This window comes from Hemitrygon akajei, chromosome 9 (assembly GCF_048418815.1).
Source record: "Hemitrygon akajei chromosome 9, sHemAka1.3, whole genome shotgun sequence".
Classification (NCBI taxonomy): domain Eukaryota; kingdom Metazoa; phylum Chordata; class Chondrichthyes; order Myliobatiformes; family Dasyatidae; genus Hemitrygon; species Hemitrygon akajei.
This window is the reverse complement of record NC_133132.1, coordinates 101739360-101759939: the sequence shown is the minus strand read 5'-3', so window position 1 is coordinate 101759939 and position 20580 is coordinate 101739360. Positions and strand designations below refer to the sequence as shown.

Sequence of the window (20580 nt, the reverse complement as noted above, 5' to 3'; positions counted from 1 at the left end):
GACCCAGGGTTGTTGTCTATCTGGTCCAGGTGATTTACCTAGCTTCAGACTTCTGAGTTTCCCAGTCACCCTTCTCCCTAGTAATAGCAACTTCTCCCTGACACTCTTGAACTTCCAGCATATTACAAGTGTCTTCCACAGTTTAGACTGATGCAAAATTCTTACTCAGTTCACTGGCCATTTCCTTGTTCCCCATTACTACCTCTCCAGCATCATTTTCCAGTGGTCCGATATCTACTCCCACTTCTATTTTATTCTTTATATATCTGAAAAATCTTTTGATATCCTCTTTGATATTATTGGCTCACTTACCTTCATATTTTATCTATTTCCTCCTTTGGACTTTTTAAGTTGTCTTCTGCTGTTTTTTAAAAATTTACCTATCCCCTGCTTCCCACTAATGCTTGCTCTATTATATGCCCTCTCTTTTGCTTTTATGTTGTCTTTCACTTCCCTTTTCATCCACAGTTATGTCATCCTTCCTTTAGAATATTACTTCTTCTTTGTGATGTATCTATCCTGCACATTTTGAATTGCTCCCAGAGACTCCTGCCATTGCAGTTCTGTCGTCATCCCTACTCGTGATCCCTTCCAATCAACTTTGGTCATCTCCTCTGTCATGCCTCTATAATTCCCTTTACTCTACTATAATACTGATATATCTGACTTTAGCTTCTCTTTCTCAAATAGTAGGGTGAATTCTAATAGATCACTGCCTCACAGGGATTTCTTTACCCTAAACTCACTAGTCAAATCCAGTTTATTACCTAACACCCAATTCAGAATAGCTTTTCCCCTAGTAGTTTCAACCACAAACTGCTCTAAAAAGCTATCTTGTGGACATTGTATAAATTCTCTCTTTTGGCATCCAGCACCAATCTGATATTCCTAATGTATCTGCATATTGAAGCCTCCTATGACTATTGAAACATTGACTTTTGACATGCGCTTTCTATCTCCCCTAGTAGTTTGTACTCGTTATCCTGACTACTGTTTAAAGGTCTTCATAAAATTCCCATCAGTTGCAGTTTCTTCACTCTATCCACAAGGATACAACATCACCCAATTCTATGTCACCTCTTTCTAAGGATTTAATGTAATTTTTTACCAAAAGAGCCATGCTGCCCCCTCTGCCTTCCTGACTGTCCTTTCAATACAATGTGCATCCTTGGATGTTAAGCTCCCAACATCTCCTAATTTTCTTTCAGCCATGATTTAGTGGTGCCCACAACATCATACCTGCCAACTTCTAACTGTGCTACAAGATCATCTACCTTATTTTGTGTACTGCATTTATGCAATGTTGAGGAAAAGAAGGAATCTGACAGGAGAGGAGAGTGTTATATGGGAGAAAGTGAAAGAGAAGGGGCACCAGGGAGGAGATAAGAGGACAGTGTGGGGAATGGATGAACAGGTAAGGAGGAGGGTTAAAATTGCTACAGGAAAGAGAAATTGAAGTTCGCGCCATCAGGTTGGAGGCTACTTAGATAGAATATGAGGTGTTTCTCCTCCAACCTGAGAATTGCAGTGTAAATAGGTTCCAATCCAGAGACGTAATCTTCATGCAGCAACACCCAGCAAGCGCAAAGTGCAGCATTAACCACATTGCAAGATCTTTCTGAGCTTGCAAAATCTTTAATTTCATCATTCGAGAGATGGAGCTATAGAGCACTATAGCACAGGAACAGGCCCTTCAGTCCATCCAGTTCATGCTGAACTATTATTCTGCCTGGTCCCAATGACCTGTAATTGGACTATAGTAATCTGTACCCTTCCCATCCATGTATTTATCCAAGCTTCTCTTAAATGTTGAAATCAAACCATTACTTCCACTGGAGGTTCATTACACACTTTCACCACTCTCTAAGTGTAGCAGTTCCCTGTCACGTTTCGCTTAAATATTTCAACTTCCAACCTTAACACGAGTCAGTTCTAATCTCATCCAACCTCAGTTGAAAAAAGCCTGATTACTTTTCTCCTATCTTTACCTCTCATAATTTTGTATACCTGTATCAAATCTCCCCTCATTCTCCTAGGCTCTGAGAAATAAAGTTCTAACCTTCAACCTTTTTCCTATAACTCAGATCCTCAAGTCCTGGCTACAATCTTGAAAATATTCCTCTGTGCTCTTTCAATCTTATTGATACCTTTCCTGTAGGTAGGTGATCAGAACTGTACACAATACTCCAATGCTGTGAAAAATTCCTCAGAAACTTATCTGGATCCTGTGTATTGGCATAGAAGTTCTGAGAGCTCCACAAAGGACCTAATTTCAAAGCATACTGGCGTCACAGGCTGAGAACTTTACTGTTATTGCAGTATTGTATCTAATTTTCAAAAAGGTTTGATGGAGTGGAACTAATTGACATGATAAGTAAATGGTAAACTGTTAAACCTGTGTTCCATACATTCCAGAACAAAGATTACTCCAATCACAGAGATTGACCTCAACATAGGCGTTTCCCCCCCCCCCCCCAAAAGGTAGAGTGTTCCTATGAAACCTTTCTTAAGCCAAAATGGTGTAAAGCGAGGAATCATTATATGGGAAAAATTTTCGTAACAGCGAAAATCCTCTTTGTAATGCAAAAACAAGTTACTAATGTAGGTCTTTTGTGAAAGCGAAGTGGCATAAAGCGATCATTCGTAAAGCGGGGGTGCACCTGTACATGTGTGCATGTTTGGAAGTTGACCTCTGCACTAGGATAAGGGTGGAGATTGGGTGGGCACCTTCCAGGCCTCTTCTGTTCAAATTCAGGAATGTTTGTGCTATTGTGGGCAGTGCGGCACGAGTTTTACATTATAAAAGGCAGATGTTGATGGTGAGATTCACTGTTACCTGCCAATAGAAAGAAAATAAAATTAATAAATAAAAGTGGGCAGGTATGGAGACTGAATCCTGACACCATTTGTTATAGATAGGGATCAAAGACTTGTATCCTCAATGACATCATGAGAGATAAAAGCAGAATTAGGCTATTCAGCCCATCAAGTCTGTTATGCCATTCGATCATGGCTGATTCATTTTCCCACTCAACACCACTCTCCTCATAACCTTTGACCCTGCCTTTACCAATCAAAACTTATCAACCTCTGTTTTAGTCGTACACAGATTCATTACCCTCCAGCTGAAGAAATTCCTCCTCAGCTCTGTTCTAAAGGGATGTCTTTGTATTCTGGTCTTAGGCTCTCCCACTATTGGAAACATTTTCTCCAACATCCACTCTATCCAGACCTTTCAGCATTTGGTAGGTTTCAATGAGATCTCTTCTTGTTCTTCTAAACCCAAGCAATTACAGATACAGAGCCATCAAAGACTCCTCAGATGTTACCCATTTCATTGGTGAGATTATTAAGAGGAAGTGGAGACAGGATTGAACCTGAGGATCAGTGTAAGAAGTACAAATAGGAGAGTTGGACCCAAAAACCAAAAAGAGGTTCCTCTTCAGCATTTCTCAGCTAAAGCTGCTCTTTCCTAATGAGTCCCTAATTAGCAGGGTCACAGGCCAGAGCCCTGTGGGCCTACATATTAATCCAGAAAATCAAAATAATGTCACAGCATATAGAATATTAATAATATTAAAGGTGAGAAGTGGTTCATAAAACTAGTTATCAAATGTGCCAGTCTTTCAATGATAATCACAGAAAATGCTAATCAAGGATTCTGCCAGATCAGTGAATTGTACGTCTCCAAGTGCAAAGAACCATTACGAGATTTCTTTTTATATGTTTGAATTACAATACTGATGAAGCAAATTAGAATCAGATTTAATATCACCAGCATATGTCATAAAAATTTTTGTTTTGCAATACATAATAAAAGCTATAAATTACAAAAAGTACAGTCCCTTTAAAAAGTATTCACCCCCTCCTTTTCTTGTTTTACGACATTGAATTAATTGATTTAATTTGGCTTTGTTTGACATTGATTAACAGAAAAAAACTTTAGTGGCAAAGTGAAAACAGATCTCTACAAAATGATCTTAATTACAAATATTAACCACAAAATAATTGACTGCATAAATATTCACCCCCTTCAAGTCAGTATTTAGCAGATGCACCTTTGGCAACCTTTTAAAAGAGTCCTAGATGCTGGGTAGGTTAGTGCTCATGATGCATCTGACTGAGTTTACAGCTTTATGCAACTTTTTCTGATCCTGTGCAGTGGCCCCTCCGTACCAGACAATGAAGTAACCAGTTGTTATATTCTCCATGATACATCGGCTGAGAAATCTGCTGGTGCCTTTGTTGACATCCCAATTCTCCTGATATCCCAGATGAAATATAGTTGCTGAATCTTTGTAATTGTATCAGAGTTAATGACACCCAGGAACATGAAACTGCTCACTCTGTCCACTTCTGATTTCCCAATGAGGACTGCTGTGTGTTCCCTTGACTTGCCCTTCTTGGTCCACAATTACTTGATATTAACCATATTATTCAGTATTATTCATTCACATATAGTACAGCTAAGAGAAAAACTTTACCCACTGTTGAATGAGTAATGATGAAGGAAAATTAAATTGAAGAACAATTGATTACTTTTCAGCTGCTTTAAGGGAAAGGGCTAAGTAGATGCACTAAAATATGGCATGAAATCTCCAGCTGTTAACTAAAGAAGGGGAAGAAAACACTTGAGAAGCTATGAATGTATTAATAAAAGTAAAAGATCAGTATATGCATCAAATGTATCAATTAATGCTATTTTCAGAATTTGTTTAGCCATGTATGATAGTTTCAAAATCTTCTTGTCACTAGTAATTAGAAAGTGTTAGCTGATCCAAATCTAATTAACTTTGCTTGGAATTTGTGGAATGTGGAGACCAGCATTCCAGAACAAAAAATTTATTTACAAATTGTTTACCCCCTGATATTCTTAGCATTGAAACTTGGGTTTATATAGACTTGGTATTATGACAGTTGTATGTATTTTCTCTACTCATGTTTTCCTTGATAAAATCAAACTGTACTTCCTGTATTTTGAAACTGTGACTACAAATCTGATGTACTGTCTGTTTAACCACACACAGTGTGGCTGTCTCCAGGTCTAAAGATGTACCACCATTTGGCCCACCCATTCCCAAAGGAGTCACCTTTCCCAAATCAGCAGTGTTCAGGGACTTCCTACTTGCCAAAGTTATCAATGCAGAAAATGCAGCACACAAATCAGAGAAGTTCCGGGCAATGGCCACCAGAACAAGGCAGGAGTATTTGAAGGATTTGGCAGAAAACTTTGTAACTACAGCTACAGTTGACTCTTCTGTGAAATTCAGCTTCATTACACTTGGGGCAAAGAAGAAGGAGAAGACAAAGCCCCGGAAGGATGCGCAGCTGTACAGCTTTGGAGCCATTGTGTGGAACGTTATTGCTCGGGACTTTGGCCAATCTAGTGATATTGAATGTCTTCTTGGAATCTCCAATGAATTCATTGTGCTTGTAGAGCAAGACTCCAAAAATGTAGTGTTTAATTGCTCATGCAGGGATGTAATTGGCTGGACCTCTGGATTAATGACTATAAAGATCTTTTATGAAAGAGGAGAATGCATCCTGCTGTCTGCCATGGAAAACTGTGCAGATGACATCAGGGAAACAGTACAGAGGCTTGAGGTAAGATGAATGCTTTTAATACCATCTGCTAAATTTATTATGATTTTCTCTTATGTGATAAGTTTGGATACATATTCTGGAAAAGGTTTGGTGCCTTATAGTCTTTTAATACTAAAATAAGATTCAGTCTAAAATGTTGAAATAATTTGCAGTAATTAATTTATTTTGGGAAAATTGTTGATTTAACAAATTTTCTTTGGACCAACATATAGTTTCTAGCTTCAAATATTTTCAGTGAAAGAATATACACTTCAATGGAAGAGACAGGTTTTTGCTCAATAGATTGTATTATTTTTCTCATCACCCCTTTTTTGTGTTCGAGTCATAAATACTACCAGTGTTCATGTTAATTACAATCAGCCAAAAATTGCAAATGCCAATAGCAATATATGCATCATTCCACAATCTTCTGTCTCCTGTTTCTAACTGCTTTTGCAATATATTGATTAGCTTAGCTATTACAAATATTAGTGTCATTGTTTCAGGTATGAGATTTAAGAGAAGCTTGTATGTGGTTAGGACAGGTATAGGGGGCTATGATCCAGATGCAGGTCGATGGGACAGGGCAGAATAATAGTTTTGCATGGACTGTATGGGCTGAAGGGCCTGTTTCAGTGCTGTATGATCCTTTGAAAAAAAATTATCGCACCAAGGATATAGGTAAATGTTTTTCCAAAGTGTTTTTGAACTATCTGGAAATGGTTGTAGTGAAACTTGCCTTCAACCTTAATATTTTTGTAGTATTCTTGTACAGATGTATCACGCTGTCTTTCCTCTTTCTTTTGTCGCTGTCTCTTTATTTATCTTCTCTTCCAATTAGCCTCTAGCTTTTCCTATAATTTTCTGAAAAGCTGAGCAAAAGCTGCCAGACGCTATTGAAAGCAAGCATTTAAGCCTTCTGAATGGGAAATACGGTGCACTATGCTGTTGATGGTTCACGTCTGAGAATTGATGAAATAGTATCACACAACAAAAATAAGCCATGCAGATTAACTGTTTTGAGTACAGAATGTCTTTTGGAGTTTGCAATTCAGTTTTCTTACAAATTATTATGAGTCACCCAATTTTCAATAAGTGCATTTCAACAGATCATCACTTTAGGACATGGACAAAAATAAAACAAATCAGTAGAAATAATCAGTCATATTTATGAGGTTTTAAAGATATAAAATTTTGTTTTGAATCTTACATTAGACCTTTTTTTAAAAAAAAAAGAAATTCCAGGTAGGAAGGGAAAATTGCAGTAGAATTTTTTTTCAAAAAGTAGTTATTGACTAAAACCAAAAGATATGGGAATGGAATTAGGCCATTTGGACTATTAACTCTGCACCACTATTCCATCATAGATGATTTATTATCCCTCTCAACCCCATTGTCCTGGTTCTCTCTGTAATTTTTGATGTCCTTAGGAATCAAGAACCTATCAACCTCTACTTTTAATATACACAATGACTTGGCCTACGCAGCTGTCTGTGCATTGAATTCCACAGATTCACCACTCTCTGGCCAAAGAAATTCTTCCTCCTCTCTGTTGTAAATGGACGTCCCTCTATCCTGAGGCTTTGTCTCTGGTCCTAGAATTGAATTGATCTGATTTGATTTCTTACATCCTTCACATACATGAGGAGTAAAAATCTTTACGTTGTATATCTATCTAAATGTGCCATGTGCAATCATAGTAATTTATAATTATTTATAATAAATAGAACAGTCAATGTAATATAGAGTACACTCAAATCAGCGTGAGTCCATCAGTCTGATGGTCTAGTGGAGGAAGCTGCCCAGAGGCTGTTGGTCCTGGTTTTAATCCCCAATGATCCAATGGGCCTTTTTTTTTACACACCTGTCCTTGTAAATATCCTGAGTCATGGGAAGTTCATAACTACAGATGCGCTGGGTTGTCCGCACTACTCTCTGCAGTGTCCTGTGATTATGGGAGGTACAGTTCCCATACCAGGCAGTGATGCAGCCAGTCAGGATGCTCTCAGTTGTGCCCCTGTAGAAAGTTCTTCGGACCTAGGGGCCCATACTAAACTTCCTTAACCATCTAAGGTGAAAAAGGTGCTGTTGTGCCTTTTTCACCGCGCAGCTGGTGTGTACAGACCACGTGAGGTCCTCAATGATGTGGATGCCCAGGAACTTGAAGCTGTTTACCCTCTCAACTCCAGATCCATTGATGTCAACAGGGGTTTGCCTGTTTCCATTCCTCCTGTAATCCACAACCAGCTCCTTTGTTTTTGCGACATTGCAGGAGAGGTTGTTTTCTTGACACCACTGTGTCAGAGAGATGACTTCTTTCCTGTAGGCCACCTCATTATTGTTTGAGATAAGGCCAATCAATGTAGCATTGTCAGCAAATTTAATTAGCAGATTTGAGCTGTGGGTGAAAATACAGTCATGTAGTGACTTCCTCAGTACTGGAAGCATCGACTATATCTAGGCCTTTCAAAATTTGATAGATTTTAATGAGATCCTTTCCCCCTCATTCATCTAAACTCCAGCGGGTACAGGTCCAGAACCATCAAACTCTTCTCATGTATTAACCCTTTCATTTTTGGGATCATTCTCATGAACTCCCTGGACCCTCTCCAATGCTGGCACATCCTTTCCTAGATAAGAGGCTCAAAGCTGCTCATTGTTTGGCAAGAAGCACTTTAAGAAACTTCCCCAGCACCTTCTATTTTTACAGAGAGTGAATGATAGATAGTTGATATCAGTCATTAATTTGATTGCTTCTGAGATATCCAAGGGGAATTTCCCAAAGCTTTTTATCTTGATTTTGCTGCAAGTTTTATTAGCTCTTGCTCTGGTTGATGAATGAAGTTTTGTACCTCCACTGATATCAAATAGCTTGATGATTTGTGTGGACAGCATCTCCTTAGTATCATCAATCACTGTAATGAAAATTTAGAGAAATGTAAATGAGGATATATTAGCTTGGATCACAAGGATCCTATTATTGCTTTTTCTATTTACACTTGCGTTATGTTGACAATATTATGCAGTAAAGGCACTTTCCTGGATAAGGCTGCTTGCATCATTTCAGAGTTTGCTTTGATCTACTTTTATTATTTAAAATGTATTTCTTACTAATTAACAACTTTCTCATTTATATTTTAAAATGTGCAAGTGCTTTTTGTCTCTGCCCTAGATTCAGATTCTTTGTTGTCTATTCTGGAAATGAGATCCACATTAAAGAAATATTGTTTCTGACAGGTTCCTCTGCAGACATTGTGACTTGGGTCACCAAAGATTGACGTGATGCTGTGAATCCTCTTAATGGGTGAATCTGTGTGCATCACAAATGAATCTGGGGGTGTTTTGAATTTAATTACCATTGGGGAAATAGATACGGTATATAACTACCAGTCAGTCTGGCCATTTCATATTGAAGGAAACACTGCAGTGATCTTCTGGTTTGTTTACTGACATGTCAAGTCATTTATTTTTCAAGAACTGAATGGTTTTCCACAGAATACTGATTGCTTAGAGGCATTGCACAGTATAATGTTCTATTGGTGTGTTTCTGAAACTTGTCTCTCAATCATTGATTTAGTGGCTTCTATATTTTCAGGTTTGCTACTTGCAATTAGCAGTTGTGATGCACTTTTCTCGGGGAACTGTCGCAGCTTAATACTTGGGATGTCATACAACAACAGCTTGCGTTTATATAAATGTCTTCAAATTAAACAGCATACCACAGATGGATATAGGGAATGCAGGCGTCAATTGAGTCAGAGATAGAGATGTTGAGGGAAGTGATTAAAGCTTAGTGAAAGGCTTAGACTTGTACATTTATTGAAAGCAGTGAAGCAGAATGTTTAAGAAAGGAGATCCAGAAAAATAGGATTTGACTGTTTAGAGGAATAGCTGCTGATGGTAGGAAAGAAGGAAGTAGAAAAGAGACGTGAGTCAAAGAATCAAAATCTTCAGTTGTGGGAATCACAAAGGTTTGTGTAGAGACGGCTACACAAACTGTTTGTGTACTGTTTGTGACAGTGGAAGGATGCAGAAACAAGAATAATGAACATCATTTATTGGGGGTGGAAAACGAATTAAATTCCTGAGGGATAAAAGACTAGTAACATCATGAAGGATCCCTCCCATCCTGCTCATGGACTGTTTGTCCCATTCCCTTCAGGGAAGAGATATGTAGCATCTTTGCCTGGACCACCAGATTCAGAAACAGTTATTTCTCTAAGGCCGATCAACACCTCCACCCACTAGCCCACCCAACTGCACACACCCCACCATCACCACTACTTCATAATTTCCTGTCAGGGTCATCTTATGTACAGATGCTCTTGTGCCTAGCGTCACTTTATGCACATACTTTACAATCAATCTATCTATATACAGTAGGCTATCTTAAGTATTTATATTTTTATTATTATTGTGTTCTTTATCTTATTGTGTTTTTTGTGCTGCATCAGATCTGGAGTAACAATTATTTTGTCCTCCTTTATGCTTGTGTACTGGAAATGATATTAAACAAAAGTTAGAGTTTTGTTAAAATAAATGTAATCATCCAGTCATTGAGAATCTAGTGCAAAAAATTCAGTTATAAATTGAAGGAAATAAGATGTAAGCAAGTGCAATGGCTGAACAAGGATCCTTTTAATGCACTTTGTACATGTAGAAAAACAGTGTGTTCAGAATACGTAGATAAATACAAGGCGAAGTAGGACAAAGTTGCCCTAGTAGCAAGGTTTCTTGTAACCTTAGGCCCACAGCTTGGGAATCTCTTTACAAGAAAAATTCAGGAACATTAAAGCTTTAGTGCTATCTCCATAGGTGAGGTAACAGGGGTTTTATTTGAACAAGTTTGAATGGTTTGAATGTTCTAAATGGAAAGTATGTTCCCGGATGCAGTGACCTGGCCTTGATCCATGAAATCCACAAGCCTGAATGAATGAACTGTTTCACTCAACCCTAACGTTTTTTTTTTGGTAAGCTGGTACTTGTAAATTATGCCTGATTTGTGTCATTTTTTATATATACTTAATGAAGTGTTCAGTGTTATAACTTAATGTAACAACTCCCGACCACCCTCCCAATCTATATTGGTAGGTGTTAAAAATACATAGTTGGTAACATGTTCAGTTCATCAACACTTGTCGATGAATTTATCCATGCAGCTGATAGTTGAATTTAGAAGTTGTATATGAGAGATTTTTTTTAATGTGCTTTCTAGACTAGGAGATTTAGTGGTGAAATGGGGGTGGAATAACTTAAACTTGGCTAATACGGTATCTGTTGTCCAAAGCTCAGGAGAGAAAATTAATCAGCATGACAATCTCAAATGTTCAAAGTTCAAAATAAAAATTATAATCAAGAATGTGTATGTCACCACATAATTGCCTGAAATTCATCTTCTTGCAGGCATTCACAGTGGAACAAAAAAATACAATAGTGTCATTGGAAAAACTACACACAAATAAAGACTGACCAACAATCAATGTGCAAAAGAAGACAACTTGGGCAAATATACAAATACATACAGTAGGGAGACTGAGCAGATAATCAGAGTTACAGGGAAGTAGTCACCCTGAAGATGCAAGAGGAGAGTAGCTAAATGATTGTCAGGAGAAATGGAAATACAAATAGGCAGTTAGAGCAGAGCATCGCTGTGGCTATTCCCCTTAAAATCAAAGTTTCTAAGAATATAAATTAAATTTGTCTGATTTCTCCTTAAAAAATAGCCCTTAGAGTCTAGTAAATTTGGTAAATCTATTTTGCAGTTAGTCCTGTGCCAAAATAGGTTGTAGGTGAGCATTAATTCAAGTGTAGCTTCAAGTTTATTCTCATGTGATTGTACAAATTTAGACCAAATGGAACAATGTTCATCTAGATTATGGTGCAGCCATAAAACATTTAACACACACAACACAAAAACCAAACTATTGCCATAAATAAGCTAATAAAATACAATTCAAAATGCAAGTAGTCCAGTACAGTAAACAGCTTGCTGCCCAAGTGACAAGACCTTGGTGGAGGCAGGGTATCCATTAGCCCAACAGCCTGAGGGAAGAAGCTGTTACCCAGTCTGGCAGTCTAATCCTGATGCTCCTGTACCTCATTCCTGGCAGTAGTGGGTCAAAGAGATTGTGGGATGGATGGTCTCAACAATTCTTCAAGCCCTTTGCCTGCAACGTTCCCAGTAAATGTAACAGATAAGGAGGAGGATGACCCTCTATTTTGACATTTATTGGGTGAGTTTGGAGTCCCTATGAGACTAAAGTTTGGGAGGGGGATTAATGATATGGGTGGAGAGTAACTGGGGGAGTTGATCAAACATAGACCTCAGTGTGATTTTGACAAACAGAATGACAAGACCACATGAATAGCATGGTCAAGGGCAAAGCCAATCCAAGTGTATGGGTTGTGAATTAATATGCAGCAAATCTTTCAGAGAATATGGGAGTAATTAGTGCTGAGAACATCTGAGATGGAGATAAGTCACTCAGTTCCAATACCGAGGGAGGAAATTCATGAAAATATTTTGATGAAAGCTTTCTTTAAAGTTGTATTTGGGTGGGATTTAAAAAATGAAGATTTTAGGATATTAGTAAAAAGATGAAGTGTTTAAAGGAAGCATTGGGTTAGGGATGTAGACGGGTTTTGTTCATTCAGTCAAGACCTCCTCCTCAAATTAGTTGGGGCAATACGTGGCATTGAGACAGAAGTATGTATTTTGCTGAAAGGCAGGCCACTTGGGCCTTCAAGACTGTGCATCATTAAATATGATATAGAACTGTATAACACAGTACAGGCCCTTCAACCCACTATGTTGTTCCAACCATTTAACCTACTCAAAGATCAATCTAACACTTCACATAGCCCACTATTTTGGCTTACTTTCAGCCTCAATTTTGTGCCAGTTGCCATTACCCTCAACTCCCTGATGTTATCTATTGCGTATTTAATATTTCAGTAATATTTAAGTAATATTGTAAATATATTGTTTAATTAAGCATTCTTTGTTGCTTACATAATTCATTATGGGTTATATGTTACATGCAAAAGTATGTGAATGCCATACGTCATTACACCACCAGGTCATAAGTGCATGCCTCGTAAAGTAAAAATGGAGCATTAATACTACCTGTTGAAGAGTAGCGAGACATTCAAGTTTTTTTAAAAATGCAGCTCAATTTCTTCGCAAAAGGAGAAAAACAGTTGAGTTTAAAATAAAGTGCAGCACATTTTTTCCTCTGAAGGGGAGAGGGGTGGTTGAGTTAAGAAGGGCAGAAAATGTACAAATTCATGGGTTTATAAACAGTGAGTACCAGGTGATAATCATCACAATTTTTTAAAAAAAAAGCAGAAATAGCTGCTACATCAGAAAGATAGACTCATTTGATTGCACATTGGGTAATGTATACTGGGTGAATTGAGCAGTATTTTAAAGTAAATAGAATAGCCAATGAGAAACAAGTGCCAGTTTTACTGAGTGCAATTGGTTGAAGAACATACAACTTGCTTCGAAGCTTGACAGCTGCAACCAAGCCTGCCAAAATGAGCTTTGCTGATATCATGAATGTAATGGAGGAACATTTAGAATCAAAACCATTGTTGACTGCAGAAAGCTTTAGGTTTCTTAAGCGGAATCAAAAGGCAGGGGAGTCCATTTGAGCTGAATTGAAGAGATTGTCCGAGCATTGTCAATTCAGAGATGGGTTTAATGATGCACTGAAAGATCATTTAGTTTGTGGGAACTTACAAGAAAGCATTCGAAAACAGCTCCTAACTGAAATGCAACTCATGTTTAAAAGAGAACTTGAAATTGCTGTATCAATGGAAACAGCAGCCAGAAACATAATTGAGTTCCAGTCAAGAATAAAAGTGAGCATGAACAAAATTGCAGTGACTAAATGGAGGCCTACGTGGCTAAATAAATTATGTTACTGTTGTGCAGGTGTTCACATACATGAGACCAATACAAGAAGATACAACAAAGTAGGACACATACTATACAAAGAGCATGTCAGACAGACAAAAATAAGTGCTGGTCTCACTAAAATAAAAATGGAGTTTATCCCAGCCCCACCATGTTTTCCTTTCAATTAGTTTAGGAGTTACGAAACGTAACATTACCTGTCTTCTGTTTCCCCCTTGTTAGACTTCAATTTATTTTTCCCAAAATTATTTTCTGTCTGCTGAAGTTGGCACACCTCCAATAAAGATTTTCTTTTAATTTAGTGTTTCTTTTCTGCAGCTTATTTAAATCCATTGTTCCCAAATGTTCCCCACGTTAGATCCCAGAAGCATATCCAACAATGCTGCTTCCTCAATGGATAGAAAATGTCATTCCTCTATGGTTCTTGTATTGCTGAGTAAATATATTCCTCTGTATCCTTCCCACCAGTTGGTAACAAACAGAATATACTCAATAGGGCTCTTAATTGAAAATTTTCAACTTGTTCAGTCACTCTTTCCTTAATTATAAGTTTTAGTAATTTCTTAACAACAGATGTTAGGCTAATTGATCTATAATTTCCTGGTTCCTCTTTCTGAAATAGCTAAGTGACATACACAATTTTCTACATCTAAAGGACCAAATTCAGAACTGAGAAAACAGTGGAAGTTTATAATTAGGGCACCAATAGTGTTTATTTAAAAAGCTCGTTCTCAACTGTCATTTTCAATGCTGAGGTAAGAGCTGTCTTCTTCTTGGATTTGTGTCACTCTTCACTGCATTATATTTTCCTTTATTGTGCAATATTAATATTAGTAAGCTTCTTTACTAGTTCATATCGGTGTACTCTACCTCACTGTAAATACTGAAATAAACTTAACATGTCAACTGTAGCCTAATTTTAATTTGCAACATTGTCATTGACAGTTTTAAAGATTGCATGTTACTCCTGACTACCCTCTTTTTCAAAATAGAATTTCTATGTTGATTTTGAAATTTTTTGTTAGTTTCTTATTTCATTTTGGTTAATTATTTTATTAGCTCTTGTTCTGTTGACTCATCACCATTAAGACCTCTGCTCAGTAATGACTTAACTGTTTTTCCTTTTAGTTTGTTGCTTAACACTTTTTCCAATTAGTTTGATAAGACCATAATATGTAGCCATTCAGCCCATCAAATCCACTCTGTTATTTCATCATGGCTAATCCCAGATCCCATTCAACCCCATACACATGCCCTCTCACCATATCCCTTAATGCTCCAACCATTCAAGGAATCTATCAACTTGCACTTTAAATATACCCACAGACTTGGCCTCAATCACAGTCTGTAGCAGAGCATTCCATAGATTCACTGCTCTTTGGCTAAAATATTTCCTCCATACTATTGTTCTAAAAGGTCACCCCTCAATTTTGAGGCTGTGCCCTCTAGTTCTGGATACCTCCACCATTGGAAACATCCTCTCCACATCCATCTTATCTCGTCTTTTCAATATTCGGTAGGTTTCAATGAGATCCCCATGTATTTTTCCAAATTCCAGTGAGTATAGGCCCAAAGCTGCCAAGCGCTCTTCATACATAACCCCTTCATTCCTGGAACCATCCTTGTGAACTTCCTCTGAATTCTCTCCAATGACAACACATCCTTTCTGAGATATGGGGCCCAAAAGTATTGACAATACTCCAGTGTGGTCTGACTAGTGTCTTGTAAAGCTCAGCATTATCTCAAACACGAGAAAATCTGCAGATGCTGGAAATTTAAGCAACACACACAAAATGCTGGTGGAATGCAGCAGGCCAGGCAGCATCTACAGGAAGAAGTACAGTCAACGTTTCGGCTGAGACCCTTCGTCAGGACTGAAAGAAAAGATAGTAAGAGATTTGAGAGGGGGAGGGGAGATCCGAAATGATAGGAGAAGACAGGAGGGGTTGGGATGAAGCTAAGAACTGGAAAGTTGATTGGCAAAAGGGATACAGATCTGGAGAAGGGAGAGAATCATGGGACAGGAGGCCTAGGGAGAAAGAAATGGGGAGGGGAGCACCAGAGGAAGATGGAGAGCAGGCAAGGAGTGATTGTGAGAGGGGCAGAGAGAGAAAAGTTGGGAGGGGAAATAAATAAATAGATAGATAAGGGATGGGGTTATTTATTTATTATTCCCCACCCCTTTTTTCCTCTTTTTTCTCTTTGTCCCTCTCACAATCATTCCTTGCCTGCTCTCCATCTTCCTTGTTTTCATATTCTATCCCCCATGAAATAAATGCCAACAGACTCAACCTGTGAATTAACCTTCTGGGAGTCTTGCAAGAGGACACCTAAGTCCCTTTGCACCTCTGATGTTTGAATTTTCTCACCATTTAGATAATACTCTGCACTAATACTCCTTTTACTAAAATGCAGTGTCATACATTTTTCAACTCTGTATTTCATCTGCCATTTTTTTGCCCATTCTTCCAATTTGTCTAAGTCCTGCTGCAGTCACATTGCTTCCTCCACACTACCTACCCCTCCACCTATCCTCATATCATCCGCAAACATTGCCACAAAATCATCAATTGCACTATTTAAATCATTGAGAAACAATGTTTAAGGTAGTGGTCCCAACACTGACCCCTGAGGAACACCACTAGTCACTGGCAGCGAACCCTCTTGCTCCCTCCTGCCTGTCAGCCATTCCTCTATCCATGCCAGTATCTTTACTGTAACACCATAGGACTTTATCTTGTTAAGTAGCCATATGTGTGGCACCTTATCAAATGCATTCTGAAATCTAAGGAAGTGACATCTACTGCCTCTTCTTTATCCACCCTGCTTGTTACTTCCTTGAAGAATTCCAGCAGATCTGTCAGGCAAGATTTCCCTTTACAGACACCGTGCTGACTTTAACTTATTTTATCATTCATCTCCAAGTACCATGAAACCTCATCCTTAGTAATGGACTCCCAACACTTTCCCCAACCACTGAGGTTAGGCTAATTGGCCTATAGTTTCCTCTCTTTTGTATTCCTCCCTTCTTAAAGAGTGGAGTGTCATTTGCCATTTTCCAGTCCTCTGGGATCAAGCCAGAATCAAGTGATTCTTAAAAGATAATGACCAATGCATCCACTATCTCTTCAGCAACCTCTTTCAGGACTCTGGAATGTAGTCCACCTGGTCCAGGTGATTTATCCACCTTAAGACCTTTCAGCTGGTGTAGCACTTCTTCGTTTGAAATAGCAATGGTAATCACAGACCTCTGGCACACTGCTAGTGTCTTCCACAGTGATGATTGATACAAAGTACTCATTAAGTTCATCTGCCACTTCTTTGTCCCCCATTACAATCTCACCAGCATCATTTTCCAGTAGTACAATGTCTACCTTCGCCTCCATTTTATTCTTTATATAACTGAAAGAACTTTGAGTATCTTGCTTTATATTATTGGCTAGTTTTCCCCCTCAGATTTCATCTTTTCCCATCTTGAGCAGGTTTGTTAGAGCTGCTGGGGAGGGTTTAAACTAATTTGGCAGGGCGATGGGAACCAGAGTGAAAGGTCACAGGATAGAATGGATGGTAAAAATCAAATATAATTTGCAGTCAGACAGTCAGGAAGGGTGGGCAGATGATGGGACAAAATTGTAGCCAGTGCATTAGGGATGCAGAATCAAAAAGGGTAGCAAATACAGTACTCAGAATGTTATATCTCAATGCAGTGCACGTAAGAAATAAGGTGGATGATCTTGTTGCACTTTTTCAAATTGTCAGGTATGATGTTGTGACCATCACTGAATTGTGGCTGAAGGACGGTTGTAGTTGCGATCTGAATGTCCAAGGTTACATGTTGTATCAGAGGGATAGGAAGGTAGGCAGAGGGGGTGTTGTGGCTCTGCTGGTAAAGAATAGCATCAAATCAGTAGAAAGGTGTAACATCGGATCAGAAGATGTTAAGTCCTTTTGGGTGGATTTAAGAAACTGCAAGGGTAAAGGGACCCTGATGTCAACTTTAAATAAGCCTTCCAACAGTAGCTGGGATATGGACCATAGGTTATAACGGAAATAAAGAAGTCATGTCAAAAGAGCAATATTATGATAGTCATGGGAGATTTTAACATGCAGGTCGATTGGGAAAATCAGGTTGGTAATGGGTCTCAAGAGAGGGAGTTTGTTGAATGCCTTTGAGATGGATTTTTAAGCCAGTTTATTGATGAGCATTCTAGGTGATCAGCTATACTGCACTGGGCGCTTAAGATAAAGACAGACAGACATAATTTATTGATTCCGAGGAAAATTGGGTTTCGTTACAGTCGCACCAACCAAGAATAGTGTAGAAATATAGCAATATAAAACCATAAATAATTAAATAATAATAAGTAAATAATGCCAAGTGGAAATAAGTCCAGGACCAGCCTATTGGCTCAGGGTGTCTGACACTCCGAGGGAGGAGTTGTAAAGTTTGATGGCCACAGGCCATCCTATGCCGCTCAGTGTTACATCTCGGTGGAATGAGTCTCTGGCTGAATGTACTCCTGTGCCTAACCAGTACATTATGGAGTGGATGGGAGACATTGTCCAAGATGGCATGCAACTTGGACAGCATCCTCTTTTCAGACACCACCGGCTTAGAGTCCAGTTCCACCCCCACAACATCACTGGCCTTACAAGTGAGTTTGTTGATTCTGTTGGTGTCTGCTACCCTCAGCCTGCTGCCCCAGCACACAACAGCAAACACGATAGCACTGGCCACCACAGACTCGTAGAACATCCTCAGCATCATCCGGCAGATGTTAAAGGACCTCAGTCTCCTCAGGAAATAGAGACGGCTCTGACCCTCCTTGTAGACAGCCTCAGTGTTCTTTGACCAGAACGGTTTATTGTCAATTCGTATCCCCAGGTATTTGTAATCCTCCACCATGTCCACACCAACCCCTTGGATGGAAACAGGGGTCACTGGTGCCTTAGCCCTCTTCAGGTCCACCACCAGCTCCTTAGTCTTTTTCACATTAAGCTGCAGATGATTCTGCTCACACCATGTGACAAAGTTTCCCACCGTAGCCCCGTACTCAGCCTCATCTCCCTTGCTGATGCATCCAACGATGGCAGAGTCATCAGAAAACTTCTGAAGATGGCAAGACTCTGTGCAGTATTTGAAGTCCGAGGTGTAGATGGCGAAGAGAAAGGGAGACAGGACAGTCCCCTGTGGAGCCCCAGTGCTGCTGACCACTCTGTCTGACACACAGTGTTGCAAGCGCACGTACTGTGGTCTGCCAGTCAGGTAATCAATAATCCATGACACCAGGTGAGCATCCACCTGTATCACTGTCAGCTTCTCACCCAGCAGAGCAGGGCGGATGGTGTTGAACGCACTGGAGAGGTAAAAATACATGACCCTCACAGTGTTCGCTGGCTTGTCCAGGTGGGCGTAGACACGGTTCAGCAGGTAGATGATGGCATCCTCAACTCCTAGTCTGGGCTGGTAGGCGAACTGGAGGGGGTCTAAGTGTGGCCTAACCATAGGCCGGAGCTGCTCTAGAACAAGTCTCTCCAGGGTCTTCATGATGTGGGAGGTCAAAGGAACCTCCCAAAGGAACCAAAGTGATCATAATATGATTTAATTCAACTTGAAATTTAATAGGGAGAAAGTGAAGTCTGATGTAGCAGTATTTCAGTGGAGTAAGGGAAATTACAGTGGTATGAGTGAGGAGTTGGCCAAAGTAAATTGGAAGGAGGTGCTGACAGCAGAGCAGCAATGGCATGAGTTTCTGGGAAAAATGAGGAAGGTGCAGAATAGATGTACAGTATTCCAAAAACAAAGAAATACTCAAATGGTATAATAGTACAACCATGGCTGACAAGGGAAGCCAAGCTAAAAAGGAGAGGTCATATAACAAAGCAAATATTAGCAGGAAGATAGAGGTTTGGAAAGCTTTTAAATACCTACAGAAAACATCTAAGAGAATCATTAGGAGGGAAGAGATGTAATATGAAAGCAAGCTAGCAAACAATATCAAAGTAGATAGAAAAGGTTTTTGGACATATGGAAGTATGTGAAAAAAAAATTAAAGAGAGATGAGATTGGATATAAGGGCACAAGGAATGAGGCTGCAGAAATAATAATGGGGGGGTTGTCACGGGGTTGGCAGATAAACTAAATGAGTTTTTTTTTGCATCTGTCTTCACTATGGAAGACACTAGCGGTGTGCAAGAGGTCCATGAGTGTCAGGGAACAGGAGTGCCAGGTGTTGAAGGATACGAGTGCAGTTACTATTACAAGAGAGAAGGTGCTGAAAAAAACTGAAAGACCTATAGGTACATAAGTCACCTGGACCAGATGAACTGCACCCCAGGGTTCTAAAAGAGGTAGCAGTAGAGATTATCGACCCATTAGTAATGATCTTTCAATAATCACTGGACTCTGGAATGGTTCCAGAGAACTGGAAAATTGGAAATGTCACTCCACTCTTTAAGAAAGAAGGAAGGCAGCGAAAGGAAATTATAGACCAGTTAGCCTGACCTCAGTGATTGGGAAGATGTTAGAGTCAATTGTTAAGGATGAGGTTATGGAGTATTTGTGACACAGGACAAGATAGGACAAAGTCAGCATGGTTTCCTTAAGTGAAAATCTTGCTGGACAAAGCTGCTGGAATTCTTTGAGGAGACTATAAGTAGGATAGATAAAGGGGATGCAGTGGATGTTGTATATTTGGATTTTCAGAAGGGCTTTGACAAGGTGCCACACATGAGGTTGCATACCCAGTTAAGAGCCCATGGTATTACAGGAAAGTTACTGGAACTTTTAGAGCATTGGTTGATTTGTAGGAGACAGTGAGCAGTAATGAAAGGATCCTTTTCTGTTGACTGCCAGTGACTAGCGGTGTTCTGCGGGGGTCAGTGTTAAAACTGCTCTTTTTATGCTGTATATCAATGATTGAGATGACAGAATATGTAACGTGCTGTAAGGTTTCACTGCTAATGTAATGTTTTTTCTGTAATGTTCACTGCTGAAGTAACAGTTTCTCTATAGCAGCAATGTTTGGGTTATGGTTGGAGATAACAGGACTGTGGATGCATGTTAGCCAATCAGG

General features: G+C 39.2%; 1 protein-coding gene across 3 annotated transcripts in view; it reads left to right on the top strand.

Moving 5' to 3' along the window:
* Nucleotides 1–20580, top strand: part of sipa1l2 (signal induced proliferation associated 1 like 2) — a 511308-nt gene that overhangs the window by 308103 nt on the left and 182625 nt on the right. For all 3 annotated transcript variants that reach the window (XM_073056679.1, XM_073056680.1, XM_073056678.1), the window contains one exon: nt 5028–5604. In XM_073056679.1, coding sequence (XP_072912780.1) covers nt 5028–5604 — 577 coding nt within the window. The remainder of the gene's footprint in view (nt 1–5027; nt 5605–20580) is intronic.